Source organism: Microcebus murinus, chromosome 13, assembly GCF_040939455.1.
Source record: "Microcebus murinus isolate Inina chromosome 13, M.murinus_Inina_mat1.0, whole genome shotgun sequence".
In the NCBI taxonomy this organism is placed as follows: Eukaryota; Metazoa; Chordata; class Mammalia; order Primates; family Cheirogaleidae; genus Microcebus; species Microcebus murinus.
This window is the reverse complement of record NC_134116.1, coordinates 73,813,501-73,836,378: the sequence shown is the minus strand read 5'-3', so window position 1 is coordinate 73,836,378 and position 22,878 is coordinate 73,813,501. Positions and strand designations below refer to the sequence as shown.

The 22,878-nt window shown below is 47.5% G+C and overlaps 1 protein-coding gene across 1 annotated transcript; it reads left to right on the top strand.

Annotated features, from left to right (window-relative positions):
* Positions 1-355: 355 nt before the first annotated feature.
* On the top strand, positions 356-18,391 carry MEDAG (mesenteric estrogen dependent adipogenesis). The gene is made up of 5 exons (XM_012746551.3): positions 356-1,080; positions 11,656-11,765; positions 14,458-14,570; positions 15,000-15,285; positions 17,027-18,391. The coding sequence occupies exons 1-5, from the start codon at positions 803-805 to the stop codon at positions 17,149-17,151; spliced, it is 912 nt and encodes a 303-aa protein (XP_012602005.1). The 5' UTR covers positions 356-802; the 3' UTR covers positions 17,152-18,391.
* Positions 18,392-22,878: the final 4,487 nt, after the last annotated feature.

Below are 22,878 nucleotides of genomic sequence, written 5' to 3'. Positions count from 1 at the left end.
AAGGCTTTATGGAAAAGTGGCATGACCACCTGTGGGGCTTTCAGGTGGAAGGGTCTCCAGGGCCATGAACCAGCAAAGGGAGAGGCTGAGAGGAAGGAAACGCAGAGTGTGATCTGGAATGGAGGGGGAAAGGCAGAAAACTGAAGCTGGGAGCCAGGCAGGGTATTGGGGTGGGGGTCGGAGCTCCAGCGCTGCACTCCACCCCCCCCCCACCAAGCCCCTGCCCCAGGTGGAGAGGATGGGGCAGGGACCATGGGACCCCCTCAATCAGTCCCCAGAGGTGGGGTGTCTTTGGCGGGTGGGCGCTGCGCACCCCGGGGCGCTGTCTCCACCTCCAGCCCGGGCAGTGTCCTCAGGCAGGGCGGGGCGGGCCGGGTGTTGTTGAGTCCTGGACCCCAGGGGGGATGACTCAGCGCTGGCAGCTGCGAGCAGGAGCGGCGGCGGAGCGTGCCAAGTTATGAGACGATGATACCTCGGCCCCAGGCGTCTGAGGTCGTGCCCGTGGCCGGGAGGGGCGCGGCGGGCGCCCCGAGGGCGGATAAAAGGGGCCGCGCTGCTCCGGGCCGCTTTCTCCGCGCGGTGGCTGCAGCGCTCCTCTCCGGCGGGCGGCAGCTTGTGGGGGGGCGGCCGTCGGGGACGAGCGGGCGGGCACCTGGGCGCCCACCGCGCCCCAGCCGGGCGGACTGACCGACCCCTGCGCGGGGGCGACAGCAGGCGGGGCGCCAGACCCCTCTTGGGGACAGTCAGGTGCAGGCCAGGGCTGGTGGGGCCGGCACAGAAGCGGGAGGTGGACGGACGGGGCATGGCGGGGGTGGCGTGCGAGCCGGTGGCCAGGCCGAGCCTGACCTCCATCTCCTCGGGGGAGCTGCGCAGCCTGTGGACGTGCGACTGCGAGCTGGCCCTGCTGCCGCTGGCGCAGCTGCTGCGCCTGCAGCCCCGCGCCTTCCAGCTGCGCGGAGACCAGCTCGCGGTGCCCGGGCCTGGCGACCCCGCAGCCGCGCGCGGGGGCTTCAACGTCTTCGGCGACGGCCTGGTGCGCCTCGACGGGCAGCTCTACCGCCTCAGCAGCTACGTCAAGAGGTGGGTGGCCTCGCCACAGCCCCGCCCGCCGCCTGGTCCCCGCAGACGCCTCCACCCCGCTGCTGCCCCTGAGAGCCCAGGCTCTTCTCTGCCCTGCACCCCATCCCCCGCCCCCTCCTTCGTTCCTTCGCTTCTAAGTTTTTCTCATTGCTAACATCAGCTGAAGCCTGCAAGCTCTCCCCGTCCTTTTTCTCCCTTTGCACTGACACTTTGCAGCTGCCACCGCTTGAAGCCACCCAGTAGGGCATCAAGGCTGGGCTCCACGAGGAGGAGGGCAGGGTGGGACTCATTCGGCTCCTTAACTGGGTCAGATGAACTCAAATTGGGGGCACACCCTTTAGGGGATGTCTACATGTGGAGAGATTCACAGCCTGGCTTTAGATTTGGGGATTGGGGGGTGGGGAGGGAGGGTGCACCATTCTGAGCACTGCCAGCGATCCAGCGAGTAGTTCCAGTGGAGAGAAGTGTGCAAAAATCCAAAGTTTCTCATCTTTGGCCTCCCTTAGTGTTTCAAATATAAAGAAATAAATAGATCATGGCTGAGAAGGGAGCAAAGCCTCTGGGTGTGGAGCCCAGGACCCTGCGGGCTGCGGAGGGGGCAGACAAGTTGTGGGAGAAATGAGAGCAATGAGCATGCTTCCAGGAGCCTAGCAGGAGGCTGGGGCCAAACCTGCAGCCTTACTTGGATGGCTGCCCCCAGGGCGCTTAACTGCTGTGGCCAAAGTGCTTGGAGCACTTCCTTTGGTGGACACGGGAAGCTCGCAGGGATGTGGTCCTCCATCTGAAGCAGGCCTTGGTGCCCTGGAGTGGAGCAGGAGGGCACTTGGTGCCTGATCCTGCACAGCCACAGGCCTCCGGAGGTCACCTGGGGCAGGGGCCGCGGGTGCGAGGCCCTGGTGTACTTGTGCGGTGGGCTGAGTGCCGGGAAGCGGCAAGTGCAGTCTGGAGTTTGATTGGGAAATGAGTGAGCGGCCAGCTATGAAGATGTGATGCTTTTGCTGCCGGGAAAGACAGCCTGCTGTGGGTGGGAGGGAGCCAAGGGGGCAAACAAACAAAATGAGATATTTAGCATGCCGTCTTCAGAGCTGCTGGGAGAAAAGCCTTGCTTTCCAAACATAGATAGCGAGGGCTTTGCATGCCTGAAAAACCATCCCCCAGCAAGACTGTCTCCCTTTCTTAGTGAAATGAAAATTCCAAGCCATACGCAGGGAACCCTGGGAGGAACTGAGTCAGAAATCAGACGTGCAGAGATTTAAAAGGAAGCTAACCATTGTGTCTGAGAACAGGGATGGAAAATAAAAGTGTCCAGAATTAATTGAAGTCTTAGGTTAGGCTTTTGGCAGAACCAGTTCCCCCAATCATGGCAAAATTTAAAATGATTTTCAAGTCTGTCATTAAACTCTTGTTTTGACACCTCCTACACAAAAGAAAATGAAACAACAGTGATCCCCTGGCAGCCTAGAGTTAGAATAAACAACCAGGCCACAAGGACCAGGTGACAGAGACCAAGGTGCAAACAAATTAGAGGTTCTGCTTGTATAAGCAATTAAGTGAGGGCTTTTGTGCCCCAGAACTAGCAAGGAGTCTCTGGAAATGATTGGGGTGATGGGAGGCACGATCTCTTCCTCTGGGAGCACAAGGCAAGAGGTAGCTTTTATAACTGGGTGTGCAGTCCTGAAGGACGACCCAGAGGGTATCTGGTCTAAATGGAGACGGCCTTCTAGACTTAGGGGGAGGACTGGTTGTGGGCAGCAGCGAAAGGTTTTGCCCTTGTGGATCAGGAGGTGGGGAACACTCTGAAGCCAGAATTTAGACATCTAAAGTTGCTGCTTCTCTCATCTGCCAAAGTTGCCCAGTTGTCTTTGCCTTTGGGGATAGCATAAAATGTCCTCTCTCAAAGTATTCTGCCAAAGCTGTGATCCATCCTTCCTTCCTTGCCTCTCTTCCCTCCCTCCCTCCTTCCCTCCTCCCTCCTTCCCTCCCTCCCTCCCTCCCTCCCTCCTCCCCTCCCTCCCTCCCTCCCTCCCTCCTCCCTCCTCCCCTCCCTCCCTCCCTCCCTCCCTCCCTCCCTCCCTCCCTCCCTCCCTCCCTCCCTCCCTTCCTTCCTTCCTTCCTTCCTTCCTTCCTTCCTTCCTTCCTTCCTTCTTCTTTTTGTAAAAACAAGCTCTGGCCAGTTTTATTAAAGAAAAGGTTTACATGATTTTTTTTTTTCACTAGTCTATTCTGGCATGATTCTAAAGATCTCAGAGTGCCTGGATCAATGACAGCTGGGTGCACACCCTGCAGTATTTTCCATATGCTGTGCTCGATTCAGTGTTATTGTCACTGGTGTGGCGGCCGGCCATTGTGAGAGTATATGGCATAGCCCTGTCTCAGATTTCCTTGAGGATGAGCAGGTGGTAAGGACCACCAGATTTGCTTTGCCTCTTCTGTCTTCAGAGGTGGCCAGTCCCCAGCATACACTTCCCACTTGTCATACTGAGTTGGAACCTAGAGTTGATGGACTTCAGCAATCTTTTCATCTTCTTTTCAGCCACCATATTCCTGCCTTAGGTGTGGGATGGCCTCTAACTAAGAGCAGCCACCAATGGCTTGAGATTGAGAAAGATAAAATTATTCTATGTTGGACTACAGAGCTTTTGAGAATTATATGTAGACCATTTCCCAAGAAATGTAGATATACACCCAAATTTGTTGACCACTCAGGTAGTTCATGAGCTATCTGGATCCAGGTTAAGAATCCTTGCTCTATTAATTAATTCATTTTTTTTAATTCAACAGAATTAGACAGAACTAGCTCCTCCAATCATAGCAAAGAGTGCTGTGAAATTTAAAATGATTTTGAAGTCTGTCATTAAACTCTTGTTTTGAACACCTCCTACACAAAAGGAAATTAAACAGCAGAGGTCCTCTGGCAGCTTAGCGTCTAGAATAAACTGGTGTGTGGGATAAGCCCACAGTGTAATTAGGATTTCTTTAGGGGCTTCAGAAGTATGTGCGGTAGCTTTCACGAGGACCTTTCTTAAGGACCCCCAAAAGGCCAAGAGCCGCTGACCTTAACATTCATATGATCGGTCATTCACTCAGACAGCAAGAGGCTGATTTTAATGGCTCTGCTTACTCAGGTTCATTTTCTGAAACTTGAACATTTTTCTAAATACATGGTTACTAAATGTACCAAGGAAACCGTTGGTGGTGGGACAGTTTAGGGATGGCCACCAAGGGCTTTAAAGCTCTTTTGAGAGCCTGCTTGAAAAATATTTGTCCTACTTTGTTGGATATGTGGCAAGATCTTTATTGTTGTCTTTTTCTTTCAAGGTCAAGATTTCCACCCATGTTACAAACAAAACTTGCTCAGGATGCCAGGTATATGTAATGGTCATCCAAGGAGCTATTCATTCAATACTTGAAAGTCCAAATCTCCATTAACTATGACATGTGCACACACACATACAAGCCCCTTTTTTCCCTATAAAGCAATCTCTTGGTGAGGTGTAATGGCAAATGTTTGGCATAAATGACCCCTAATCCCTTCTTTCTGGTGGTCCCCTGGCATGAAAGAAGCTGCTTGGGTAATAAAAATAAGTACAACAGTAATAATGGTGGCTAATACTATTTACTTGAGTACCAGGAATGCAGCAAAGCGTTTCACAGGTATTATCGCACAAAAGCTTACAAAATCTGCAGTGGTGTTGTTTCCCGTTTTTACAGGTGGGAAAAGTAGGACGCAGACAGCTTAAGCAATTTACCTAAGACGCTGGTGAGCAGTAGAACCAGGAGCACTGTCAGACTCTAGTGCCTATGCTTTTAGCAAATTGCCTGGGACCTGAAATAATTCTGCCTTCTCACTCATTTCCTGAATCTACAAATAAATAACTGGAATTACATCAGCCAGTGCACATCTTGTTCCATCGGCCTGAAAGAGGAAGTAAGTGCAGTGGTTTTAAGGAAGCTACTGAACGCAGAGCTATGGCCTGCCCCTGCCCATCCTGTTAGGTGGGTGACAGTCGCACCCACCTCAGGGCAGCCACCCAGGGCCGATAGCACAGGCGAGGTGGGGCTGGGACCCTCTGAGTGAAGCGAAGACAGAGGCAGGCTGGAACACGCGTGGAGTTTCACGGGGGGAAGCCTCCCCTGTCCCGGAAGCAGGCAGTGCGGGGGGGGGGGGGGGGGTCTGTGTGGCGCCCAGGCCAGCCCTCAGAAGGGATCCCGATTTGAGGCTGGGAGGCGTGGAGGATGTGGCCTTAGATGTGGTAACCTGCCCAGGACACAGCACACATGATGATAATGATGGAATAATAACCATCCATCCGTGCATTGGGCTACGATGTTTATGAGGCCCTGAAGGGGTGGAGAACCTGCGGCCTTCTGGTTTCAAGATTGCTCCTTTTTAAGCACCAAAGGAGGCCAGAAAAGCTCTGTCTTTCTCTGCTGCACCCCTTTTAACAAAAGGATTTGTTCTGTAAAATTTGGATTCAGTCGAAAGGCCGCACTCAAGGTCCTAGAAGGCCACGTGTGGCTTTAAGGCTGCAGGTCCCCACCCCTGCCGGGGTCTGCTGTTTGCTAGCTGAGTGACCTTGGGACATGCACCTAATCTCTGTGGGACACCATCTCCCCATCTGGCAAATGAAAATAATAATAATAATACATCAGCCTTATAGGATTGTTGTTCAGAATTGAAGATTATAAAGTCCTTAAAATGGTTATCATTGGCACATTCTGATCATTTGACGACTGTTAGCTTTTGTATTATAATTAAGCAGTCCCAAAGCCAAGCGTTTTACACACATTATTTAGTCTCTTAGCCACCTGTGGGGGTACCTTTTTTAAGCCAGATTTTATAGATGAGGAAAATGAATTTCAGCAAAGTTAAAACTCTAGCTGAGGTCACAGAGACAGAAATCCCTCTCCGATCTGATGATTCAAAGGCCACTTGTCACCTTGCCTTCTTTCCTGCCTGCCTTCCCCGGGGGCCTCACTCTGGACTTAGCACCAGCCACACTCTGGGCCGCTTTCTGCTCCCAGCTCCCCTGGCCCTGGCCTCATGCCTGCCTGTCTGCCTGGATGTGGCCACCCGCGGTCCCCAAGGCTGGGCTGAGCTGTGACTCCTTCTGGGGTCTTCTACTCCTTCCTGCTCTTGCCCACCCCTTGAGAGTGTGTTTGTCCTGACAGAACAATCTCTCTCCTGCTACCTGTCTCACCTCAACACGAGGCCCCTCCCCCCTTGGTCTCTTTTGTTTAAACGACTAGGACAGAACCCAGTGGAGCTTGGACACATGAATGCAGAGAACTATGCATTTCTCTTGCATTTATACGTCCCTGTGAGTGGCAGGGACCCTATCCCCGACCAGTGCTTCTCAAACTTTAAATGAGCATGAAAGGCTCCCGAAGATCTCATTAAAACACAGACTCTGATTGAATAAGACCAGGGAGGGGCCAGATTCTGCATTTTTACAGGTTCCCAGGTGATCCCAGTGCTGTTGGTCTAAGGATCACACTTTGAGCAACAATGTGAACTTACCATTTCGTATTGAAATAGTGTATTTTCTTACCTGTCTCCCCAGTAGATTCTCTGCTTCTCAGAAGCAAGACTATTTCCTTTGTCATCTTCGTGTCCCCAGGGCCCAGCACAGAGCAGGTGCTCACTGCATCCACGAATGAATGAGCCATTCTCTGCCCCATCTCGGAGTTTCACACATACTATGTCAATATTTGCTGAATGAATGAATGAATGAACACAGGTATCCTTGAATAATGTCTGTGAGAGCTACAAACATCAGAGTGATAAGTCTGAACATTTTACTTTAATTTCACTAGAGTTAGGGCAGAAGAGGGGGAGTAAAAGAGAAGGAATTATTTGAGAGCTTAGGGTGAGGCTCTGCATAAGGCCATCTTGCTAAAACACTGGAAACTCATGGCAGAGGTATCCTGCTTGCCCCCAAGAGTACAATGTTTGTGCAAGCTTCTCGTTAGTGTCACAGCAAAGGATCATGAAAGCTGCAAGCCAATTTCTGGGCTTTCTGCACAGACTATTGCAGCATGTATTCTTCTTCTCTGCTCCACTGCCTGTATATTTTTAGATGATGCACACCACACACACACACACACACAAATACACCCTTTAGGTGGAGGTCATGCGTTTGAATTCCTATTTGTCTTTGAGCAGAAAATCATTAGAGCCAAGGAGCTCTAATTTGGGGCAGCTTTGAAAGGTGGGTGTCTTAGAGGGGCGTGATCTCTCAGCCACTCCTGATTTGCTAGGAGCAGAGCACAGGGCTCTTCCTCAGTCCCATCTTTCAGATGTTGCATTCAGCAAGCCGTTCCCTTCAGCCTTCCAACCTGGAAAAATGAGGAAAGAAATTAGAGCAAGGAAGGAGAAACTGTTGCTCATTTATTTATCACATACTCATATTGTCCTCATTTCCTGGTAACTCAAATGAACACAGCCCTGGCTGAAAATCAACTAAGCTTACAGAACTTCACCCAGTGGGTCAGTCAAGTTGGCCAGGATTAAAAATGCTCATAATGTTTATGGAGCCCCTGCTATGGGTCCAAGCACACATGTCTACATTGCATGTACTGCATTCAATCATCCTGTGGAAGGAAATGCTGTCACTGCCCTTTTACAGATGATGGAACAGGTTCAGAGAGGTTAAGAAACTCACTTAAGGTCACAGTGAGCTGAGCCTCTTCAACTGAGTTCACCGAGCCAGCAAACTAGGGCATGAATTAGATCTTATTTATTTATTTATTTATTTGAGACAGAGTCTCACTTTGTTGCCCAGGCTAGAGTGAGTGCCGTGGTGTCAGCCTAGCTCACAGCAACCTCAAACTCCTGGGCTCAAGTGATCCTGCTGCCTCAGCCTCCCAAGTAGCTGGGACTAACAGGCATGCACCACCATGCCAGGCTAATTTTTTCTATATATATTAGTTGTCCAATTAATTTATTTCTATTTTATAGTAGAGATGGGGTCTCACTCTTGCTCAGGCTGGCTTCAAACTCCTGACCTCAAGCAATCTGCCCGAGTTGGCCTCCCAGAGTGCTAGGATTACAGGCGTGAGCCACCGCGCCCGCCCTTAGAACTTATTTTGAAACGCTGTGCGTCGCACTACATTGTCCTGCCTTTTAATCTTTGGATTGAAGACAGGCTTAGAAAGGTTCAGCCTAGAACCATTTGGGGGGCAGGATAAAAGCAATGAAGAAATGAAAGTTTAAAGGAACTGTCTATCTTAAACTGTTTGCTTTTCATCCCTAATGATAACTTTGGCAAATATAATAAATATTCAATACGCAGAGGCAATATTTGCATGAGTCATTCTGAAATATTCACGATTAAAGATCAAATAACTAGTCCCTCATGTAATCTACTAAGGCTCATCTTGAACTGAAATGAGTGATTAAGTGTCAGATACTTAAGTACCCGTGCGACTTAACAACTAGATCCTCCAATCTTTTTGTATTTTAGGGACCTACGTATCTGAATTTTATAACAGTAAATTTCAAAGGAATGCTCACATCTATTTCTTTAACTAGAATTTCAAGTTTTTTAACAATTAGACCATAACTGGGAGGCTGGGGATGGATGAACTAATGAGGTATTTCTTATTTGTGGTCTGGTTAGAGATAGTTTATTAAGTCGGGATCTTGCCGCAATCTGTCTGTAAATTCTGGTATCAGGGCTGTCCTATAAGCAGTGTTTTCACACATATGTGGCACAGTGGTAACTGGCATGCTCTGTCGTGAGGTTTACAGCCCATTAGTGTCCCACAAGTGGCCTGAATCATCAAAGGCAGATTAAATTACGTTGCACGTAGTTTGTATTATTCAGGCTGTTTTATTAAATTCAGACTCCAAAAACAGATAATTCATGCACGGCTTATACATTGCACTCAAAATGTGACTTCTCTGATCATGCCAAATGATAGCTCTGCAAGCCCTGGAGCATTCAGAGAAGCCTTCCCACAGGATTCCAGGGAAAACCGACTGTTCTCCCAAGCAGTGATCATTTTTCTCAGTTGAGATTTTTATCTTTTTCCTTTAAGCTGTGGGTTCATTGGAAGAAATTCCAATGATGTCAAAATCCAATGATCTCTCCCATCGGATGTCAATCGATTTTGTAGGCAGAGGGACATACTGCACTGTCGTTTGTGTCATCAGAGAAGTCATCAAAACGTGCAGATTTCCCAGGTGCTTTGTACACAAACACCATGTGCTCGACCACTGATATTGAGAGAATAGAGGAATCGCCTTGAGAAATATAGTGAAGTGCTGAAATGACAACTTACTCCGGGAGACACAGGGAGGTGGGGGTGAGTGCAGCCCACCTTGCGTGGGTCACAGACGGCGCCTCGCCTGGCCCCAGCATCACCGGCTATTTTTTGATGTTTGCACCAGGCAGACTTGCCCTTTTCCTCCTCTACGGCTACAGGGTCCCCCCTTTATCCCTCCGTATCCCCTCGTCCCTATGCAACCAAAGACCTCACCTGCCTCTCCTCAAGCCCCTCCCGGGCCACTGCTGCCTGCCTGTCCTGTGCCAGGTCGCAGGCAGCTGACGAGATGGATGGCAAGTGGGGTGATGGGCAAGGACAGGGGATCCTGTACTGTCCCTCCACGCCCCCTTCCTAGGCTCTGAGCCCCTCTGGGGTAATAAGGCACCTGTGAAGGCCTGCCTGGCACCCAGACAATAGCAGGGGCTTAGTGAATGCTGTTATGTGAATGAATGCATGCATGAGAATGAATGAGCTCAGCTAAAGGCTGTTCTACTTTTCCTGCAGTCTCCTTTGCTTCCTTTCTCCAGTACTTTTTGGCAGTTGTTCAGTTGGGACAAACCTCTCCCAGCTGATGTAGACCACACATAAGGGCCACTGCACTTGGAGTTCCAAGGCGTCCCTACCTCACCCCTTTCCCGTGTTCTGCCCAGGTGAGGGCAAGAGCGGGCAGGGCAAGGAGGAATGCTACAGAATCTGCATTCTCCAGTCCATTCCCTTGTTAAGCCCCCTGCGCCCACCCCTCCTCCCTTCCCCTCATCTGCCCTGCACCTGCCCTCCTTACCCACACCCTGAGCACTAGCCCCTGCACCCCTTTCCTTACCTGGAACACTCCAGCCCCACTCCTCCTCCCCACCAGGACCAGCCCCCAAGCCGCCACCAGGGCAGAGGGGAGGGTGGTGGTGGTGGAGACTGCTTTAAAAGCCCGGTGAAATAGGAGGCAGGAAGCGTTTTAGAGTCTCCATCAGGGGTCAGGTTTTAAAAGCTCTCGAAATCAGGTCTGACAAACCCAGCAGAAAGATAATGACATAGATTTGTAAGAAACCAAGCTGGGAGACAGCAGAGCGGAAGCTGTGCTTTCCTGCCTCGGGGTGGATATTCTGCATGCTTTCCACCCTCTCCCAGGTCACTGCCTGTGCACGGCCCCTGCGAGGGCTGCTGGGAACAGGGTGCAGGTGTGTGTGTGGGGTGACACCCGGAGGACTGTGGCCCCAGCTCCCCACAGCGGCCCTTTGCTCTCCAGGGCTGTGATTTTCATGTCAGGCCCTGAAGGACAACCAGCTGGAAAGAAAGGCTCAGCGCTGTCATGAGAGATGTAAGATGCAAACACGCTGCAGTGCAGCGAAGGCAGCCCTGGCTGTCGGCTCAGCAGGCCACTTGCTTCCTGCGGATGCTCTCAGCTGTCAGTAGGGACCCAGCTCTGGGTTTCAGAGAGACTGACGCAGACGCACCCTCACTCAGCTGCCTCCACCTCGCTGCATCCCAGCTAGAGCTTAGTTAGAAAATGAGCCATCTTCTTGAAGGAAGCTAATTTGCCCTGGGATCTTTTGATCAGCAATGCTGCCAGGGACATAGAAAGGCTGCTTGGAAGGCTCATAGGACTGGAAGAGAGAGCTAGCATGCTGGAAGACAGAGGTGAGATTCAGAAAGATCTTCCTAGGCTGGAATAATGAACGAAAACCGAGGAGGCTAAATTTATAGGGATACAGGCAAAAATCCAACACCGGTTATTTTTGTTTTTTAATTGCGCAAGCTCAGGAGAGGGGGAGATATGAATTAGTAATAGTTCATATGAATATTAGTTAATTGTGTAATGCATGGAGGGGGCTGGATTTATCTTGGGATTGGAGAGGGAAATAGGGAGGAGAAGGACAGGAAAATTCCACACCTACCAGTCAGACAGCATGACTCCTCTGGAGAAGAACCAGCTAATTCCACTTGTTGAGTGTAATTTGCTCTTGATCCAAAAGAGCTTAGGGCTCTTATAGCTTCAGATGGACTCTTAAAGCCCAAATGATAGACGATACCCACCATCAGCTGGTAAAGGCTGCACTTGAGAGCCAAGCATTGACGCCAGGCCACCCCAAGGCCCGTGGCCACCTTTGGACTGCACACTGACCCCTCAGCCCATCAGCTGTGCCCAGAGGACGGAGATTTATCCGTATGATGACCTCTGTAAGGACACACCTTAGGGGACTTTTCTCGGAGATCTGTGGCCGTGACAGGCACCTGTCTGGCATATCCCCTTCCTGACTTAGATGGAAGGGTACGTTAATTACATTTGCAATTACCTCTGCTTTTTCACAGGTATGTGGAACTGACCAACTACTGTGATTATAAAGACTACAGGGAAACCATACTGAGCAAACCAATGCTGTTCTTTATTAATGTACAGACCAAAAAAGACACCTTAAAAGGTAGGTATCTAAATATTTTTGGTTTGGTTCTGCCTTGCCGAGCTGTGCTAAAAGCACAGCACAAACCCGCAGAACAAACCCCTAAACAATCCTGGGGGAGAAGCCCCTGTCTCCCAGCTTCTTTTCTACTTCCTATCTAGGCAGGAAGTGACCTGATATTCTGATACTTCAAGGGTCGCAGAAATGACTGGAGTGATGAGGTTGATATATAACACACCCTAGCACATATCAAGCACTTACTATGTCTGAGGCATGCACTGGCGTGATGAATTGGCACAACAGCCCTGCAAGGCTTTATCGACTAAATGGGGACGTGTTTTGAGCATGAATAGCATGAATGTCATCACTGTTAATAATCGTTCTGGGATGGAGGCATAAACTGGGAGTGACCCAGGCAAACTAGGATGCAAGGGCATCCTAACCAGGAGTTACTTACACTATCCCCATTTTATAGGTGGGCAAATTAAGATAAAGAAAATAATTAGCTGTTGTTGATGCGTTTACATTTCATGCTATGGCGTTAGAATTTCATGTTTAGGCACATCTCTTTATTGTTTCTTATGATAAATCAGATTAACCGGTAGCAACTATATTAACCCAAATTCCAATATGAAAATGCCTCCATCCTCCCTTCCTCCTCCTGCCCAGAGTGATGCTTGAGGAAAGCCATGGGCATAATGTTCTGTGACAGAGGTGGGATTTCTGAGACTTGCTTCTAGATAACATTCTTAAAATGAGTCCAAGGTAATAAGAAATGATCTACAAATGTCAAATAGACTTCCTGGAGCATTCGCTCCCATTCAGATGTGTGCAGCTCTCTCTGCTTGTTTCATAATCAAAACTCATGATGTTCTCTCCGGAGGAGAGGCCAGGAACAGAACGCACAGGAACAAGCAACGCTCATTACAGCGTCTGAGGCCCGCGTGTTCGCTGGCGTGATGACGACCAGACAGCCAGATAGTTCTCCAGTTACGTAACTCACAGCTGCACCAAGCACACCTCCCGCGTCATCTCTCAGGAGGAATCTACACAAGGAATGAGACCGTTCCATCTTAATGCTTTAATGAAAGTACAGGGAGTGGTACGAGGAAGTATTCGCGGGTGGCCTACAGAAAACATGCCCTTGTATGACAACTATTGTGGAAGGAGGTACAAAAACCCAGTACTGATTAATTGTACTGAAAGCCATAAAACAAACAGGCTCTATGACATAGAAGCCCATAAGATGGTCAACTTTAAATCGAGACATTGTGATTAAGGCAACATGTCTAGCCCTGATGCTATTCTAAACTGTGCTTTTGTGCAAATTAGAAAAAGCCACCATTCCCTCAAGGGAATTATTAATGCTTCCCAGAAATGTGCCACAATATGTACAAATAGACACTGTCTGCACGTGTGAATGGCATCGTCTGTGCAGTGCACAAGCTGCCCAACCTGCACTGCAGGGTCTGGTGGCCCCGAGTACTTCATGAGCCTAAAAGTCTTGGTTTGTTTGAAATGTTATTCAAGGTATCAAAGGGCTTGCTTGCTTTATTTGTCCCTTGTCCCAAAGAGGATATGAAGCAGTTTATATTTAAAGTGCCCCAAAAAAACAATTTGGGAGGGAGAAAAACATGGGTAAGAAAAATAAGATGAATAAGGTTAGTTTTAAATGCCTTCCTCGAGGATGTGAACACTTGTTCTTGGTGGACCGGAGGCTTGGCTCTGAGATGTCTCAAAGCCAGTGTAAAACATTCAGTTTTCAAATCAAATAATGGCTGGTGCATGGCCTTTAGGTATCTTCTGTGTCTCCCTGGGACCAAGTACTGAGGGATGACGGACATGGAGCTTGATTTTGGGGGCTGGAAAAGTGAAGAGGTTGCTAGTTATACTATTTTATACTTCATAATGAGTAAACAACTTTCCCTTTGCTTGAATTATGCAGAATTGGACATAAAGGGTTACCAAACAAAATAAGAGAAACAACAACAAACTGTCTGCCAGGACAGAGCTGTGCTGTTATGTAAACAATGGGAGGGACACTTTTTCCCAATCGGGCTCGTGTTAGGGGTAGAGGCAGGGAGGAGAATCAACCTCAAATTGCCTTGATCCTTGGAGCTGGAGATTAGCCATTTGGCAGAGAGAATGGCCGGTCTCTGGAGAGGCTGGGGAGAGAGGGGTACAGGGTGAGGATCGGGGTGTGGGGTGAGAGCATGGGCAACCTCCTTTCCTGGACTTGGATGACTTCTGCTTTGCAAATATGGAAGTGTTGGGGAGAGCCAAGCTGTGATTTAAATACCCAGCAAGGCGGGGACGTGAAAACCGGCCATCTCGATTTTTCACTTTCTTCCCGCACACACGTTGGATTCGTGGTGGGGAGGCAGAGATCTCCTCTGTGCTAATTGTAGGGTGGAACTTTTGATTTCCGAAGCTTGGGTGACAAACTGCAGCTGGGGGAGGGGGACTGGGGGGGGGCGAGGCCGAGGGAGGGACCCGATTGTCTAATCTATTTTTACAATAGCCCAGAGCTTCCTTTAAAGCCACAAAATTCTCGGAAACATTTCTAGAAATCTGGTTAGGCTTTGCAGTAAGGAAGCTTATAAATGAATAAAATCTCCGGAGAAGGCGGGAACGGCTGCCTTAGCAAATCCTAAGCAGCGTGTTTATGTCCCAGGGACAGACTTCTTTCTGAACTCTGCTTGCTAATTTCTAGAAAGGACATACGCGTTTCTGGTGAACACGAGGCACCCCAAGATAAGAAGACAGATAGAGCAAGGGATGGACATGGTAATCTCCTCAGTGATTGGGGAGAGTTACCGGCTCCAGGTAAGCCTTACCCCGTCGGAACCCAAGGCCACCAAGCACACGAGGGACCTGGGCGTTTCGTGCCAGGGCTGAGTCCCCGCGACCTTCACTACATCCACACACTTTGTTCTCTATCGCAGCGTTATTGCTGCCAATAAATGAGCTTAGTCTTTAGTAACTTATTAGAAATGGCATGAAAATAGATGTAATTTTGGCCAAGTAGTGCAAAACCTTTAGATGGAACGTGACACAAATGCAAAGATTTGCTTATAAAAAAATAAAGATAACAGTTAAAAGATAACAGTTAAAATTTGCTTATAAAAAATAAAGATAACAGAGTGAAGGGGAAATTAGAAGTGGGACATTTTGGGTATTTGGGCTGTCGTTCGTTCTATGATGTCAACATGCTAACTATGCCCGTGAAGTCAATTAAATGTTTCTCTCTTTCAGTTTGATTTTCAAGAGGCAGTGAAGAACTTTTTCCCTCCAGGAAACGAGGTGGTTAATGGAGAAAATTTGAGCTTTGCATATGAATTCAAAGCTGATGCATTATTTGATTTCTTCTATTGGTTTGGGCTCAGCAACTCCACTGTGAAAGTGAATGGAAAAGTTCTGAATTTGTCAAGTACAAGTCCAGAAAAGAAGGAGACGATTAAGTTATTTCTGGATAAAATGAGTGAACCTTTAATCCGAAGAAGCAGTTTCTCTGACCGAAAATTCAGCGTGACTTCCAGAGGTACGTTAACATTTCTCAAGAACATTTGGAAGGTAGTTAATTAAAACGGTAGAATAACGTAACGGAAGAGGGAGTCAATTAATTGAAAAGGCAAGACCTACCAATAAAAGGAAATATCACGCAATTCAGAAAGTAAGAAGTGAGACATGTTTACTCCCAGAAGGAAATAATGACTTTTTCTTTTAGGCTCTTTTAAGTCTTTTGACATAGTGGTTATATTGTGTGGTATACCCAGAAAACAACTTTAAAGATTATTATTAATTTAAATTAGCATGAATGCTCATTTAAATATTATTGGCAATAGTTTAAATCTCATGGAAGAATGCTGCTTTCCCAGAGCTCACATCTGGACAGCAGAATGTCAACGAAAAGGATTGGTTGAGGGAGGATTCTCTAAATTTTTTAAGACCACCAAAGAAAAACTCTCGAGAAGGTTACATTGTTAACATTTCACAAACTGCAAATGACATGGCAGGTTCTTGATTTTGACCCCGGTGTGGCTGAGGCGGCTGGCACCCATCACTGCCTGTCTGGATGTGTTGTCGGTGGAGCCGTCCTCGCTGTCTCGGGCTAGTCCCGGCTGCAGAGTGACTTCCTTGAATCCGGACTCCTGCTGCTACGTGTAGAAAAGCACCACCCTCGAGAAGCCGCAGTGTTATCAAAGTTCAGATGTAAAATACAGTCCTCGTTAATTGTGTTTAATGACAGTTGCTTTCCAATGTTTCTAGCAGATATGCTTACGCCTAGCTATTTATTATCCTGGAAGTGGTCTCTCTCTTCCTCCCTCCCTCTCTCCTTCCCTCTGTCTCTATCTGTCTGTCCCCATCTCTCTCTCTCTATTCCCCACTCCCTTCCTCCCTGTCTCTAATCTCTGTGTCTCTGTCTCTCCCTCCTCCATCTCTGCCTCCATCTCTGTCTATCCCCCTCTCCCTCTCTCTCTCTGTCTCTCTGTCCATCTCTCCACAATGCTTTCACTTTCTCTGTCCAGGAGTTTCTCACGAAGATGCCTTGTGCTGTGCTCCATTGCAGCCCTGGGGCGGATTCTACTCTGATCCTTTTGCAGGGAAGATCAATTTGCCCTCTCTAGGCAGCGTCGCAGGTTCTGAGTCCTTCCTCTGACACCCTCGTCCTCACTCACTGGCCACAGCAGCCTGGGCGCGGCTCACCCTCTGTCGTGTAGGCTGCCTTGGGCGTCCACCGCCATCTCAGGGACACCAAGGAACACGCGAACTTGGGCAGTGCTTCCCTGAAAGTTTACCCTGAGCCAGCCTTGGGGCCACTTCCCCTCCAGAGCTGTGGGGCGGGATCCTCCCTGGGAGCCCTCATCATGCACTGCAGGTGGCACAGCCGGGACACACCTGCTGCCCGTCACACAGGCAGAGCCTGGCTCCTGTGCCTGCAGAACACGGGGCCACCAAGGCTGCTAACCCAGCTCTGTCCCCTGCAAACGCTGGCCTCTGTCCTTGGCATCTATTCCCCAAATGTGGGCCTTTTGCCGTCAAGTGAAAGAACACATGCAGCTCACTGCAAATCTAGTCCAGCCGGCAGGAAAGCAAGTGACAATCATGCCCCACTGAAAAAGAGAAAGCAACATGTTTCTGTTTAGCCTTTTGAGTTTTTCTAAGGAAGCCAGGATTCTCTTTAATTATTGAAACAGCTATGTTGTGTGAGTTTTAAAGGCACTGTTGGATTTTTTTTTGCAATGATGGTAATAATGCATGCCTTGTTTACTGTTTTTTAGGTTCAATAGATGACGTTTTTAACTGCAATCTGTCACCCAGATCATCTCTCACAGAGCCTCTTTTGGCAGAATTACCGTTTCCAAGTGTTCTGGAATCTGAAGAGACGCCCAACCAATTCATATGATTGGACTGAACACTGCAGCGTTGCTCCTACACCCAGGCCTGTGCCAGACTGCAGCGCTGGGGCAGGGGCGGAGGCAGCGTTGGGGCAGGGGCGGAGGTGGGAGGCGGGCACTTCCACCCGCTTGCCGAGCCCTGGCTCCTCCGTGGCTTCTATGGAGGGCTCCTTTCTTCCACTTCCAGGGTATGATGTCCTGGTAGGCCTCATGTAGCTGACTCCCTTAAAGGTTATGGTTCCCAGGATGGAAGGGCCTCGGCCCCATGTGCTTGGGGATGGGGGGATATCTTCTACTATGAATACTTCTCCAAAGAGGCACAGGAGCCCACAGAGTCCAGCCAACCCAGAACATTCTGCTCAATGAGAAAGAATTCATGCAGCTCACTGCAAATCTAATGGAGCTTTCCTGGCAGCCTTTTTGGGGATCGTCTGACTTGGGTATTGGCCCATGACCCTTCATAAAACTGTTTTGTCATGATGTGGGCCCTCTGACTTGAGACAACCTGTTTGGACTCAAACCCAGCAAGCACGGTGTCAGTGGTGCTTTTCTCTTGCAAACCTGGCTGGTCACAAGCCTGTGCCATCTTTCATTGGAAGGCAGGTGTGTTTTTCATCCTGCCTGTACAAAACCTTAAGGTAAAGGCAAAACATTCGAGGTAAAGTTCACTGTAGGACTGGCCTGGTTGCTAGGATGGTAACTCAGGCCACCGACTGCCTGAGATTTGAACTCCCTTGGCCTCCCTTTTAATGAAGTGACCCATGTGGAATGGGGCCAGGTGATGTGGTGCCAGATAATGACAGGGGAAGGGTAATGGACAGGTAGTGTCCCCCTTATTGAAAGCACATTTGTCAGTTGGGTATTTTAAATAAGCTTTTAGCCATGCTAACACTAAAAGCAAGCTAGAAGAAAGCTATACCATTACCATAAGACATTATTATGTCAATACATTTTTCATCTCATTGCTGCAATGGAATTCTTCAAAAGAAAAAAATCATCCTATCTACAAATAAAAACCTGCATGAATGAGTCAATACATAGGATTATAATGAGGAAGATTTATGGGTCCTGATTAATAACTTTTCTATCCTTTTAAAAAATGTGTCCCCTGTATTGCACATTTTGATAACACTACTGATGATCTTTTCATTTATGAAAAATAACATTTGAAATGTTATGGTACTACATTTGCACAATTAAAACTTTTCTTAGCATTCAACCTACAAGTTGATTAAATTTGTGACCAAAGGTGCATGTGATCTTTCCATTGCGGTTTGCGAGTGGTATATTTGCCTTATAGCTTACTGAATTACAATAAGAACTGTGGTTTTCATAGCCACTTTCTCAAGAAGAGCCTTTTGAAAAACAAGGCTATGGAGTGTTCATAAAAAAGAAACAAAATGTGATACTGGTCTTTCAGAAAAGGAGAATGCTACTTAATAACAGAAGAGGATACACATTTGTTATTAAACTCAGTAAAAATTAAGAGCATTAACAATAAAATAAGTTTCATACCAGTGCAAACACACCTTAGGTAGATATCAAATATTAAATACTTCCCAAAGGCCATAGAAACTATAGTTACAAAATCGACAAAGAAGTTTTTTTTGAGTGGTGAAATTGAGAAAAAACATCAGTATCACCCCAGGAATGTACTAAAGATCTAGAAGATTTCTTTCATCATTAAAAACTTTTTCTCAGTCAACTCTGAACCAAATGTATCCACTCATTCAACTGTCACTCAGCAAAATTTTATTGACTGCCTATAAGGAAATTTACACTGTGCTAGTATTTTATTAGCAAATGACAAAGAAGTGATATTGTGCTATCTTTAAAATTGATGAAAATCTAGGAACAGATCTTCCTTGGTAAAAGAGCCCTCATTCTGAGTATAAATGTAACCCAATGCAGATATTTTAACCATTGAAGATTAACAGAATCTGTAGGACAACAATGACCTCCATTCATTCAATTCATTTCCATTCATTCTATACATGCTTGAGTGCCCACCACGTGTTGCAGGTACGTACCAGGTAGATGCTGGCACATTAAAGTGCCTAAAGCTTGACCCTTGCTTTCAAGGGGTTTCTAGTCTTATAAAAGAAAGACCAGTGGTACAAGCTGATAAGACTAATACAATAAGTTCTATGAGAGAAATTCAAGAAGGAAATGCTTATGATCCAGCTTTGGAGATAAAATCAATGACATGTAACTGTAAAATTTAGTTTCAAAACAAATATGTAAAGATTAATTGATCCAAGTGGTTGACTTACCCAAGTTCTCAGTGACATAGGAGGCTAATTCATTTATTCCGACAAGAGTGCAAGCCCAGAAATTATTGACAGAATGAGAGAGTTTTTTTTCTTATTACCTGATAGAGATAGTTTGATTTTTGGCTAAATGATATCACTGCCCAACTTGATTTCCTACCTTAATTATCAGCTCAAATGTCTTTTACTGTTTGAAATGTTCAATCTATCCTCAAAGAGCAAAGTTATGCCCCTATCGAAGAAATTCAAAAGGATGTGTGCGTCAGTCTGTAAAAGGAGTTTCTAAAGAATTTCAAAAATGCTTCAAGCAATGGCAACACCATCAGAATAAATTATTACTTTAAAGAAGAAAACATTCATTTGGGTGGACAAGTGCTGGTATAACAGATTTGAAATGAATGTTCACACTCGATATTCATTACTTGTGCAAACCTGAAACGAGCGCTAACTACTGGCTGGCCCAGCCATTTGCTCTGTAAAGACATCAGAGAAGGCTCAGGGAGAGGAGGGGTGGCCCAGGAGGGAGGTCACATTTAAAGGGGATTGACAAGGTTGTGACAGAATCAATAGTCTGAACTTGACTGTTATGGTTTCATTTGGATGAAATGTAAGTTTGGTGAGTAGCAAGTTAGAAGTAGAATTTAGAATTCCCCCCATTAAATAGGACTGGCCTAATAAAACAGAGAATATTATAGAATTTTCTTTTCTGGAATTTTCAATAAGAGGATAGCAATTGTTCTTGGATCATTTGCCCACAACCCCTCTTAGTGGCAACTGCGACCTAGAGACCTCAGGAAGATCTAACCTTGCCTCTCATATGACCTGGAGCAGTGCTTCTCACAGTTCAGTGTGCCTAGGTGTCTTCTGCTCTGGAGATCTTTTGAGAGTGCAGAATCCTGATTCAGCAGGTCTAGGCAGAGCCTGAACGTCTGCATTTCTGATCGGCTCCCAGGTGATGCAGAGACTGCTGGACCTTGGACCATAAGCAAAGCTCTAGATTTTTCCATTTCAAACTGTGTGCATCTCCTGGGAATCTCCCGGCTGACTTGCTGAATCGATGCCCAGGTGCGGCGTGCACACTCAGGCTGAGGAGCCGCTCCCCAGCTCACCTGTCTTCTCCACGCCTGGGCCCCATCTACGCTGTCCTATAGCTTCATGCTCCCTCTCTGCGCCTTACCCTTGGCCTATGAACTTGGTCACATCTCTCCTGTTTTGCATAATAACTCACTTCCCTTCTCCCAGCCAGAGGCCTTCTTTTTCCTGACAGCCCACACTTGAGTGTTCTGTGCTTACTGCCTCCTCACCCTCACCACCCATCCCGTCCTACTACTTCACATCATGGTGCGTGTTTGTGTGCAGAAAGTAATCCATTACAACAATTTTAACTGGAAACAACCAATTAGCATTCAACCCATTCAATATAACTATTCTCAGCTGTTTGGGACCAATTCAAAGCTCTGTAAAAGGCATATTAGCAACCTAGATGTTTTAATTTCGGAATGATGAACTTATCCCGGCAGGAAGGTATGGAACGTTACCTCTCATCCTTCTGGAAGAAGAGGCCGGGATTTACTTAGACTTCCCACCTGGCCCCTTCACGCCGTTGTTTAACCCACCCAGCGAACCCTCCACATGCCCAGGTGAAGTCGGGCTCCTCGGCGTGGGCCCAGGGCCTGCCACTCTGCTGGCTCTTGGTCCCCGTGCTCTTCACAATATGGCAACCCCAGGCTACTCAGGGTGTCTGGACTACACGCACAGTTCCAGGCCCCTCGCCCTTCCTGATGTCACATCCCCCTGCTCACCTGGTTGGCTCCATGCCACGCATCCCTGAGGGCTCAGCTCAAGCATCTCCTCTTCTAGGAAGTTGTCCCCTGTAGCACCCAGGCTGTTGCCCTTCGTACCATCATACAGCTGGTATTCAGTGCACAGTCAGTATTTGTGGAGGGAAAGAAGAAAGACCAAAAAAAAAAAAAAAAAGCAAAACCACAGCCAAAAAACTCTACTCAATCATTTAAAGGGGTTGCCTCGGGCAACCAAAATTCAAAGTCAGGAAGGATGCTGTACTGTTCACACTAAAATGGACCCACACAAAAATACATTTTGAAACAGAAATGAAAGACTATAAAAAGAACAAAGACCAGAATAGCAATCAGACCGAAGAGTAACACCTTAGACTTGTGTGGCTTTACAGTTTATACATTATTGTGAGAATCAGTAATCTTTACAGCCCGGTGAGGGGGTACTAGCACACTTGTTTCACAGATAAGGACGTTGGAGCCGAGAGAAGGATCTGGGTTACCCAAAGGGCCTCTGGGTGGATAGTGACAGAGAGATCTCTGGCTCTCAGCTGAGTGTGTCCCCCACCATTTCACGGCTCGCCTAAGATGACACAAATTGTAACGTATTAATAAGAATTCACTTTAAAAAATTCCATATACTCACTGCTCTATTTTAAAAATATATTTCTCTTAAATTATGCTATGCTAATTAGTTTTACCATTTCTAAACAGTAATCTGTTATTGGGTGCTACTTTCTTAATATAGATGCCACTACTAAACCCTAATTTAGACTGGTTCCTTTTAATAACGTCTGTGCCTTCTAATGTGTTCCACCCTTCATTGCTTCCAAATCTGAGAGTCTAAAATGCGTTCTATTCATTCCATTATATGGATAGGACTCTGCCTTTAGAAGATTCTAGTTTAGCTCTTCCTGTTTAAGAAATCCATTGCCTATATAGTTGGGATGCTTACTTCCATGCTTTTTCCGTTTCCTTTGATTAACTCCTCTTCTGTTACACTTCACTGTTCACCTAAGGTCCTAAGTTAGAATAACGGCTTTAAGGATAAGGAACCGCTGTAACTGGCTTTTTAAACATGTTGCCTGCAATCTGCAGTGTGTTATTTCCTGTCTTCCATTTCCACCCATGTGGGTAATAGCTGTGTTCTGACCCTGGGGCGTTCAATAGTTACTAACCACCTACTCTGTATGAGCTTAGCAGGCAGGTGCCAAGGTATGCAGATGAAAGACCCTCGTCATCCCAGGACAACTCTTACATGGGGGTGAAAGACACAGCTTAGTCTATGGGGGAGAAGAACAACTAAATTGTCAATCACAAAACACTACGGTGGGTGCCAGGCGCGGGTCCTGGTGCGGAGGAAGGATCCACGACAACTTTTCCCTCATTTGTTTCAGCTGGAAGCTATGAACGGATTTGGAAGTTTGCAGCAGAAAATCTGACACTGCTACTTTCTCTTCCATCTGTCCCCTTTTGCTCCTCTTCCGAAATTCACAGCACAGTGGTGGGGAGAGCTCATTGCCAGAACTACACAAATACGTGAAAAGAAAGTATCCACGTGATCAGAAACGCGTGTCTGCGTTGCGCACCCCACCCCCACCCCAGGGCGCGGGGAAGCTCCACGCCGCCCGCCCACGTGGGCCCAGGTAGAGCTGCGAACCCGCACGCG

Excerpts from the sequence above, each read along its gene's own strand:
- MEDAG (XM_012746551.3), top strand. The coding sequence starts at position 803 with ATGGCGGGGGTGGCGTGCGAGCCGGTGGCCAGGCCGAGCCTGACCTCC. Across the intron at positions 11,766-14,457 it reads CAAAAAAGACACCTTAAAAG|AAAGGACATACGCGTTTCTG; the intron begins GTAGGTATCTAA and ends GCTAATTTCTAG. Across the intron at positions 15,286-17,026 it reads ATTCAGCGTGACTTCCAGAG|GTTCAATAGATGACGTTTTT; the intron begins GTACGTTAACAT and ends ACTGTTTTTTAG.